At 61.0% G+C, this 10,689-nt stretch overlaps 1 protein-coding gene across 11 annotated transcripts in view; it reads right to left on the bottom strand.

The window, feature by feature from the left end:
* Positions 1-5,089: 5,089 nt before the first annotated feature.
* Positions 5,090-10,689, bottom strand: part of Kcnq2 (potassium voltage-gated channel subfamily Q member 2) — a 51,330-nt gene continuing 45,730 nt past the window's right edge. For all 11 annotated transcript variants that reach the window (XM_047539030.1, XM_047539035.1, XM_047539031.1 and 8 more), the window contains one exon: positions 5,090-10,533. In XM_047539030.1, coding sequence (XP_047394986.1) covers positions 9,820-10,533 — 714 coding nt within the window. In that variant the 3' untranslated portion in view covers positions 5,090-9,819. The remainder of the gene's footprint in view (positions 10,534-10,689) is intronic.

Below are 10,689 nucleotides of genomic sequence, written 5' to 3'. Positions count from 1 at the left end.
GGCTGGAGTTCATCTGGGGAGGGGGATGGGTGACAAGGGCCAGCCAGGGACACTTCAGGGGGGAAGTATCACCCAAGGAAGGCCGTGGGCAGGAGCAGGAGCTGTGCCCCTTCTGGGCACAGTGGCCCCAAGTGGGGGTGAGGGCTCTACACCCCACCCAAGCCCATAGCCTTCTTTAGCAGGCGGTGTGACATAGGCCATCCCGCGTCCACTGCCTGAGCAGTGAGGACGTGGGCTCCCTGCCAGCTACAGGGAGGAAGTGGCACAAATCCATCCCAAAGAAATGTCAGGCCAGCAGGCGTGGAAAGCGGATCTGCAGCTCTGAATGTCGGGAGGAGCCTCTGCAGCTGTCTGGCTCTGCCGTGGAGGACAGGGCCCAGCTCTGTGCTCCAGCTCCGGGGCTGGAGCGCGGCCACTGCCCGGCACAGAGGGCTGCCTGCATGGCGGTGCACTGCGGCCACTCAGGGATGTGGGGAGGGGCTCAGCAGGGCCACCTGCAGGGCTCCTGCCCGGAGCTGCGCCTCCTCCCTGGGCTGCAGGTGGCTGTCAGGACACAATGCCTCCTCCCTTCCTCACCACCCTCCGTGCCTGGAAATGCATGCAGCAGGTGCTCCTGGATGCTCTCAGCAATGACTGAGACCTGGGTGCTCCTCTCTTCTGCCGACTGCAGGCCTGGCAGGTCCCCATCCAGGGTTACTCCAGCCAGTTTCCATTTTGCAGTGCTGAGAACTGAACCCAGGGTCTCATTTCATTTTCAAATCAAAAAGTATTTATATTTTCACATTTTATTAAAGTAGATATGGCTGCCACTGGGTGGGGATTCCCAAGGACCCAGTGCCTGAATTCTAGGACTTCCCTGGCCTTCACTGCTCAGGGAGTTCCTGAACCTGGGAGCCCAGGGCCTGACCCCAGCTGGAGGGACGAAGTCATACAAAAGAACCCATCAGAGAGGAAGGAGGGGTTGAGGAAAGCTACAGAGGGGAGAAGACAGGGTTTGAGGTGAACCTGGAAGGAGCAGGAAGATTCTAGAAGAAGGTAGGGAGAAGGGGAGGTGAGGCAGGGGATGGCACACCTCTGCAGGCAGGTCTGATTGTGGGCGAGGAGTCACTGAAGACTTCAGAGAGGCAGAGTGCCGGAGTCCGAGGAGCCAGAGCCCAGAAGCACTGGAGGAGACCACTGGAGAGTTGGGAGGAGCTGAGCTGACCCATGAAGGAGGACCCAGAACATGCTGGAAGGAGACGGCACCAGACTTGCTGGGGAAGGTCAGCTCCTGCATCACACAAGAAACTCAGCTGTGTCCAAGCCAGCATGGAGGGGGCCTGCCTGTGGGCCACAGCCTGGGGTTGACTCAGCAAGGCTTCCTCAGAGGACCCTTCTCCTCAAAGTTCCCACGTCTCTCGGAGGGCACACACCTGCTCCACGTGACCTTGCAGGGTTATAAGTACCTGGCGGTTCTGCGTGTCTGCCTAGGAGCAGAGAGCCAGGAGCTGCCCACAGATGGGCTGGGCCCAGTTGCTCAGCCTCTCAGGCCTCAGTTTCCAATTCTTCCAGTGAGCAGGCGGGTGCTTTGGCCTTTCCTGTGGCCAGTTGCACTGCTCCATGACCGTGGGCAGCTGGCAGGAGACAGGTGCAGAGGCAGTGGCAGGCCTGGTGGGCACAGAAGTCCACTGCAGGGCTGGGTGCTCAGGAGTGAGCCCAGGAAGCAAGGAGACCATCCCAAGGCCACTCAGCTTCGAGGGTGAGGGATCCCTGGAATGCTAGGCCAAGTTCCCAGCACTCAGGCCCCCATGGCCTGCTTGGATCCCCATGGGCCTGGGCCCAGGGGGCTCTGTTCCCGTAGCATGGGTCACTTGGAGGTAGTGCTGGTAGGAGCATCCTGGAGCTGGGGCGCGTGCCGGGGCAGGGCAGAGGGCCCAAGAAGAGGACAGGGACCGAGGTGGGTAGAGCGTCCCAGGGGCACTAAGTGGGACAAGGGGTGGCCCATGGCAGAAAATAGGGTCCTACCCCCACATAGAATCCCTCAGCATCCCTGCCCCTCTCCAGTCCCATCCAACTGCACCCCAAACTGGTCCTGCAAAAGAGGACCCCAGGAGTGGGAGTTAGGTTGCTCCCAGGGTCCTCCGGGGCTGGAATGAGGCCTTCAGTTATAAGGGACAGCAGACAAGGTCAGCCCAGTCGCCTGGCCGGCCTTCTCCAGGGACCTGAGCTGGGGCAGGAGGAGGTGGAGGGTACAGGCTCCTGGGCTTCTGGAAGAGATCATCACCATCCCTCTGGGCAGTCAGGGCCTCCAAGGTCACAGAGCAGCAGGATGCCTGCCCCCAGTTGGTCCCCTTTCTGCTGCAGACTGAAGTCGGGATACAGCCAAGGACAGGCTGCCTCAGAGATACTGCTGCTGCCGTCTGGAGCCAGGCTGGCCTCCCAGTGCCCTCCCTGGACCTGACTTTTGATGGGGCTCCCAGCATCACACGTTCATTAGCCCAGGTCCATTTGAGATCCTGAGGGTCCAGGTTCAAGACTGTCCTGAAGTTGCTGCTCCTGGGTCTGCCAGACAGGCTGACTCTGGCTGGATTGGCTGCTCAGAAGCCCCCACACCATGAGTCTGTGAGCCTGCGAGCCCCTGGCTTCCTCCTCTGGCCCTCGGCCCTGCTCCAGGTTCATCAGTGAACAGAAGACCAGGCCCTGGGACTGCTGATCCATGTGGGTGTCCACACTGTGCCCACCTTGCTGAGCCAGGTTGAATACCTGAATAAGAGGCGGTAGGCACGGTCTCTTTGCAGGGCACATCCCGAGGCCTGTGCTTGGCCTGCACCTGGTGGAGGCGCTCCAGTCCAGCCACTGGAGCCCCTCCTTGGGCCAGCACTGCCCCCTGGTGGGCATCCTGGGCATGGACTCAGCACCAGGGGCCCTTCATCCCTGAAGAGGCTCAATGGGCAGGTGACCCTTCCATTCCTCCAGCCCACCCCTGCCCACAGCAACTGTAAAACAGCACCACCTCCCAGACACCCACACAGACCACGGACCCCACACCCTGTTCAGCCTCAATCACTCTGGAGGCACCTGCAAATGTCCCCTGTCATGAAGGGGCCCCACAGACAAGTGCCCAGCAGTCTTGGTGGAATATGCGGTCATAGTAAGAAAGGGCAGCATGTTTGTGCTGACAGGTGCCGTTGGGAACAAAACACCTGTGTTCATCACCTCTCAGAGCATCTCGGAGCATCCACGTTACCATGGAGCCTGTGTCTTAGGTCCCCCAAGACCTGGAGGGCATGACAGGGGCCATGTAGGAAGGAGGGGGAGGGCAGACAAGAGCACAGGAAGATGTCCAACAGGCAAGAGGTGTCCGAGTGGACACAGAGGGCAGACAAGCTGACAGGCGGGAGGTGCCTGAGCAGAGCATGGGCTCTGCAGTCCTGGACCCTGGCTGCTCTTACCCAGTGGTCCAGGTTCATTGCTGTCCTGAGAAGAGGGTTTCTGGGCTTTGTCCCCCCACAGCACTCCAACCCTGGAGCTCTGCAAGCCCCCACTTTGTCTCCTCTTGCTCACCAGTTGCCCAGCTCTGGCACAAGCAGCTCTGGCCTTTGTACCCCATGGCTGCCTGAAAGAGACAGGGGACAGCAAGGTATGACTGCCAGGAGGACACAAGACAGTCCCAGAGACCAGGGGAGCCACAGCATGGTCAGCCCTGAGGTGGGGAGCTCATAGGATGCAGCTCCTGCACTTCCCTGCTGACCAGGCATGGCCCACCTCCATGTTCTCTTCAGTGGCAAGGTGGCTATCATGGTCCCACTTCATGGGGGTGGCGCGGAGCAGGACGCTCTGTGCGGGCACCCCTAGCCTGACCTGGTGGTGCATGGCTTTGTGGCCAAGTGCAAACCTGGCAGTAGGAGGCCTGGCGCCTCAAGCAGGGGGCAGATGCAGCCAACTGGGGAAGCCATCCCTTCCACTCTGTTCTGCTGAAAGCTGCCATCTGGCTGGCGAACGTCCACCTCCAGGCCTCGTGAGCCTGCTCTGTGAGGAACCCTGGCTGGGGGACCACCGAGTCACAGGCTGCAGGAGGCCCCCTCGCCCTCCCTGCTCTTAGTAACAGACCCCTGTTTCGCAGGCACGTGGCACCTGGTATAAAGACTATTTCCCAGTCTTACAATTATGTGACCAAGTTCAGCCAGTGGGATATAGTGAAAGTGGCATGTGTCACTTCAGAATCACGTCCTACAGAAATTTCTGGGCACAGAGAAATGAGGCAAGAGCTCAAGAACTGTGGAGGGGAGCTCAAAGACACTTCCCCCACTACACGTGGGACTAGATGGAGATACTCAGCACCCACTGGAATCCAGGTTGCTCACCTGTGCCCCCACAGGATTCTGAGGGGTCTGGGTCACAAGCAGGAAGCTTTTTAGAGGCAGCCTGGGCAGGGGCATGTCATGGTGACTTAGACTTCTGGCCTCCAGGACTCCAGGGAATAGCTTTTGGGTTTCAAGCAACCTGGTTTGTGGCACCAGAAAGTAGTCGCAGGGCTTGAGGGCCAAGGGCCAGAGGTCCAGCAGGGCCCTCCTCCCAGCCAGGTCCCCAGCTCTCCAACCAGCAGCCTGAGGCAAGAGAGCAAAGAGGCCACTCGAGTCCAGATTGAATCACTGCATTTATTAAGTGCACAGGCCCACTGGGCATCTGGACTTGGCCCATGGCAGCAGAACTTTCCAGAACTGTCTATGCACATTCCTGGTGTGGGATTCTGCCCCCGAAGTCCCCGGCAAACCTGAGCCAGCCTGTTCACGTGGCACAAGAATCAACCTGTCCATGTTGAGTTGGCATCTCGGTTAATCCCTTAGAAGACTAGCGCTCGTTCCCTGGCGCCTCTCCCAGGAGATGGGCATGAGATCAAGGTCTGCGTGTGCACTGGCAGCACATTCGCACACGAGCAGGCGGAGGCCGCGGTCCACAGGTGCGCGTGGCGGGCAGAGGTGCGCGTCAGCACAAAGGCATCATGAAGAATTCTTTGGAGCATGGACAAAAGTGCAAAGGCGGCTGATGGCGGGAGGGCGCGTGGGGAGCTGCAGCCACCCTGGCCAGACAGGCCGCAGGGCGTGGGCCTGGACGTGGGCCTGGACGTGGGCCTGGGCAGACAGCAGTGCAAGAGGGACAGCCAGCGTGAGCGCCTCCTCGAGAGGCAGCCAGGAGACCTCTGCTGCCCAAGGTGGCCCCAGTCAGACCCACAGGCCCAGAGGCAGGGCCGGGTATCCACGCCTGACAGAGGCCAGGGGTCTGGGCTGACCTCAGTGAGTTTCTGTCAACAACGCTTTAAGGCAACAACTTTGTAAAACCCAGTCCGAGTTAGATGTGCGGCATTTAGCGACGGGCACTCCTGCCTGGGAGACCCAGGACTCAGCCTCCGACTCCGAGGACCACCCTCCTCTCTCACTGGACAGAGGGTCAGACACTGCAGAACTCTCAGGGCAGGGCCACTGAAGTGTCAGTACGAGGCGAGCATCAAGTGCCCCCTCGACCCCACCTCGGGCCACCGAGGCTGCAGAGCTGTGCAACCTCGCCTCCCAAGGAGCGCCTTCCCCGTGCTGCCCTCCCCCGAGGCCCCTCAGCCTCCTCTTCCTGAGCTGGCTCTCAGTCCACCTCACCAGACAGCAAACCACGGCCCCCTCCGTTCTGCTCAGGGCACATGGAATGAACCCGCACATAGTCAGAGGAGCTCAAGCCTCTGGGAGGGGGAGAAGCAGCGGGGTCTTGCCCTCGAGCCAGCCCTCCCTCCACCTCCCCTCCTCGGTGCTCAGCCGGGGCCCAGGCAGAACCAGGGTAGCTGGCCGGGACAGCTGCACAGGATCCCTGGGCAGCAGTCTGGCCCATGGACCCTGAGGCCCTGCCCAGCCCTCTGCACCCCACAGCTCATGTCCGTACATCAGCAGGTGGTACAAGCAGTCTGCACCATGGCTGAGGGCCACTGAGGGCCACACCAGGTTGGCCCTGGCCATTGCACTGGGGCCCACAGGGACCATGGGCAGAGCCTCTCACTCAGAACCCAACCTCTGAGTCTACTGAGGGAGGCTGCGCCACCCAACCACCCCCGATGTTCTACTGAGCTGTGACCTAAGAGGGTGGCTGAAGCCTCATGGCAGCTGGCCACACAAGCCAGGGTCCAGCACAAGAGCCCGTGGCCTCCACTCTGTACATTATTTATAGCCAGGGTGGCCCAAATACACCCTGGTGTTTCCAAAAGGCTTCCCAGCCCTGGGCCCCTTTTGCCTTCAGAAAGCATCTGGAAAGATCTCAGATGACGTCTCTTCATGAAGAACAGGCCCTTGAATCTGGTCAAACCCAGGAGGCAGCAGTGGACCTGGTGCCTCCCCACTTCCCTCCACCAATGTCCTGAATCCACTGACCCTGGGGCCTCTAGCACCGCAGGCAGCAAGGAGACCTAAATAGACTGGTGCATAAGAAGATGCAGCAGCCCTGTCCAGTGACTCTCAGGGTCGGAGCCGGCTTGGGAGGTGCCCTGCAGAGGCTCTTGAAGTCCCGGTGGCTCTCCACCCCCAGGTGCGGGCTGAGGAAACCTATCACCAAGGGTGCCAGGGACTCCCACAGGGAGCAGTCAGGACCAGGACAAGGCCCTGTCGCCTTCCTTGCCCAGACCAGGAGTGAGGGAGAAGGTGGGGCCCACCCTCCAGGTGTCCCGCCACCACAGATGGGCTGGACTCTGGAGGCTGTGACCAAGGAGACAGAAATGTCATGGTGGACAAGCAATACTGTTTGAGAAAGGGCCTGCAGTGATGAGGCCAGGCTACCATGTCTAAGAATGGCACGGGCGGCCAGCACAGCTAATGCTAGAACATGTCTGGACACCAAGGGTGCTGGGACCTCCTGATCCCAGCCCAGCCTCTCTAGGCATTCGGCAGGCCACAAGTGCTGGACAGCTGCCCAGCCAGCCATAGAAGGCAGCATGGGACCTTTAATGGGCTAAAGGTGGCCCCTCTGCCACTGTTGTCCAGGAATCTTGGACAGCAGGAACCCCCATCCAGTGCTCAGCATTCTAGAACCATCTGTGTAAAGTCGTTAATTCCTGTGGCTCCCTCCCTGGGCAGTTTGAATCAGGAAAAGTCAAAGAGAAAAAGGCCAGAGACAAAGGGCAGCCCCAGTCAGAAACTTGGTGGGCGAATGTTTGTTTGCACGTGTGTATGTGCCATGTGGGCTGTGCACAAGTGCATGAGTGTGTACTGGCCACGTGTGGTTGTGGATGTACATGTGCTGTGTGAACTGCACACCTGTGTGTGTGCCTCTGTGTGTGCACCTGCTGGGAGCTTGCACTTGTGCACATGAGTCTGTGTACATGTGAGTGCACATCTGCTATGTGTGCATATGCAAGTGTGCATCTGCATGCGTGGCCCGTGAGCGTGCAGGGGAGTCTCAGGCAGACCTGGACGTGTCAGTGGGCATATGGACATGCAGGCTCAACAATATCTTGTTTCAGGGAACCCATGCCACAGGGTGGTCACTGCCCCAAGAAAGTGCACACACTTGTCGCACAAACATCTCGCCTCCTCTGAGGGTAGGGATCCCGGGGCAGTGGACAGCTGTGCTGCTCAGGCCTGGGTCTGCAGGCCCAACAGGGAGCATCTACCCTTCATTGCCCGGAATGGGCCCCCCAACCATCCCACCAAGTCCCACACCTTCCCTTCCCCAGGGGCCAGAAATGCATGGCCAGGGACACCAACCCTCCTTCCTGATCAGAGTAGCCCACAAACTAGCCTTTGCCCCTCCTCCTGCAACCTAGGAACGCCCTCCTGCCGGTCCTGGGGGTGGTCAGGGCTTCTGGAGAGGCCACCGTCCACCATGCTCACCCTGTGGAACCCCAGTGCCCAGGAGCCTGCTGTGTCTGAGGCGCACGCAGGGTGCCAGTGTGACAAAGGAGCAAACCCCCCTCAGGGGCGAGACCCTCCTCCAGGTCCTGTGGTCCTGCATGGCTGAGAGCAGCCTAGGACCTTGGGCCCCAGGGTGAGTGGCTAGGGCTGGCGCTGTGTTGGAGCTGGCCACCCTTGTCCTGCTGTGGGCCCAGCTGGAACCTCCCTACCTGACACCAAGAGGACTCGATCCTAGGCCTGACCTGGTCCAGAGGGGCCAATGGGGGTGGCCATTCACACTGGAAGGGACCTTTCTCACACTGAAGGGCTCTCTGCCACATGGATACTGTCCTTGAAAAGCAGAGTGCCAAGTAGATGTGTCAGGAGAATGTGGACAGTGGCTCCTGACCGGCGGCCTAGCAGAGTGTCCCCGGTGGAAGCTGGGTGCCCTGGCAGGGCACCGAGGCTGCAGCAACCACTCGCCCACTCCTGATGACAGACAGCTTCCCCAGTCCCAGTGCCCAGGACCCCCAGTGGCCAGGGGCATGTGATCCCCCTAACCCTGTTTCAAAGTTCTTCCAGTAGGCAAGAATTCTCCTCCTGGTCCAGAGTTGGGGGGCTGAGCTGGCACAAACTGGGGAGCTGCTGCTTCAGAGCACGCAGGCCCTGTGATGCCGTCACCAGAATGCCTGAGGCTCCTGGGCCAGATGCCACAGGACCAGAAGGTCCCCTCTGCCTCCTGGTGGCTGGGCTCAGGCCCCTAAAGCTGGATACCCAGTGGGCCAAGGCACCTAGACAGGAGGAAGAAAGGTCCCTACTCACCAAGGTCAGGGACGGAGGGTCTCAACTCCCAAAACATGGGAGACCACAGCCCAGGGGCCCCCAGTGGAAAAGGTGGCTGGGGGTGTCCAGCTCTGGTGGGAAGAACACACGGCAGCCATCTGCAGTGGGTGAGCTGACTGACCAAGGGCTTTCCTGACCGAGATGGCACGATCCAGCCCTGTCTTGGTCTGCTGGGGCATAGGTGGTGGACTAGTAGGGTGAACCCTGGCTAAGGACTGTGTGGGTCACTCAAAGGGCTAGCCACAGCCTGGTGACCAGCACCCAGCCAGGCCAATCAGGAGAAAGGACAGGTCATGGGGACTCACCCAGAACTCCTGTGCTGGGGAGCTGCTGGCTCCTGTGTGCCCTGGGAGAGCCCAGGGTCAGGGCAACTGGAGCCTCGAGGGCCCCTATCAGAGGAGGCTGCAGGCTGTGCCCCCAGGAGAAGCCAAAGTCAGCAGGCTCCAAGGTGACTGGGCCCCACTTTTGTTCCCAAGGCCTCACTCCTTCCTTAGCTCCAGGCAAAGGCTCCTGAACTTGGGGCAGCTCCCATGGCAAGACCCACAGAGCTGGAAGGAGGAGGGGGAGACGCTGGCCAGCAGCTCTCTAGCCAGGCACCCAAGGATCAGGGCATTGCCCAGCGGATCACAGTCAGATGGCAGGCCAGATGGTTCGCTGGGGACAGGCAGGAACCCAGGGACAAATGGTCAGGTGCCAGAACAGGCCACACCCAGTGAGCCGTCACACCCTCCTAAATCTGCAGGTCCATGCTGGGCACCCACCAGACCTCAAGGCCACCATTGTCAGGGGGCAAATCTGCCCTAGCCACACCCTCCCTGGGTCCTGTCCCAGCCCACACCCCACAGCCATGCCCCTTTGGTCACTCGGCCCCTTCTCACAGCCAGGCAAGGTCTGTCCCTGCGCACAGACCTGGCAGAGACCGCTTATTGCTGCAGGGCGCTCCTTCAGCCCCTGGTTGGAAAAGAACTTTTGCAAAATGTCACTGCACCAGCCAAAGAGCCCTGCCTGCCGCACCCGCATTGGCCTGACAGTCCCAAGGTGCCCCCAGCCCACTCACTCTGGAAGAGACCTCGCAGAGCTCAGCCCCAAGACAAGACAGGCAGAGCGGCGCGGGGCGGGGCGGGGTCCTGCGGCCTCACTTCCTGGGCCCCGCCCAGCCCACCTCGCCAAAGGGGCCCTCCCCCGTGGCAGAGCGCGGCGGGGGGCCGCAGGGCGTGCAGAGGTCCGAGTCCGTGTCAGACTCGCCCTCTGCGATGTAGGGCCGGACCTTGGCGCAGGGCGCCGCAGCCGCGTAGCCGCTACTGAGAGCGTCCAGGTTCTCCTTGGACTGGGAGATGCTGAAGCCACTGAAAGAACGTTCCAGCTCCTCGTGGTCCACGGATGGGATGGAGATGGACGTGTCGCTGTCCCGCAGGGCAGCCTCGTGGGGCCTGCAGGCCGCAGCGTCCTCCAGCCTCAGGAACTCGGTGCTGGCCCGGTTGCCCCCGCTGTAGGCGGATAGCGACCGCTCGTGGGCGGGTGGCGGTGGGATGCGCACCAATGAGCTGTGGTCTCCCACGGGGGAGGTGCCGTGGCGCTGGTGGCTCTGTTGCTGCCATGAGGTGGACGGTGGGCACGGGGCAGGGGGCGCGCAGAAGTTCCTCTGGCCGGTGGAGCTGCTGGAGCGGATGACCTTGACGATGCAGCCCTGTTTCTCCACGTGCTCCCGGCTGTCCTCGGGGCTATGGTATGGCGGCGCTGGCTCAGGCTCTTTGGCCCCGAAATAGGCCTCGGTCTCTGTGGGTGGGATGCCCATGCGCTGCGTGTAGATGCTCACCAGGAAGTCCAGCTTCTTCTCCATGGACAGGACCTGCAAGAGAGTGCTACTGCTGGCCAGGGCTTCCAAGGGACCAAGCCTGCCCTGCGCATGGAGGGAGAGCCAGGGTACACCCAGAAGCGGAGGTGGGAGCGGCGGGGAGGGGGGCAGGAGTTGCCCCTCCTTCAATCCGGATCCAGCAGCTCGCCC

This window comes from Sciurus carolinensis, chromosome 2, assembly GCF_902686445.1.
Source record: "Sciurus carolinensis chromosome 2, mSciCar1.2, whole genome shotgun sequence".
Lineage (NCBI taxonomy): Eukaryota > Metazoa > Chordata > Mammalia > Rodentia > Sciuridae > Sciurus > Sciurus carolinensis.
Note: the sequence above shows the minus strand (reverse complement) of the source record. Positions and strands in the feature narration are given on the sequence as shown.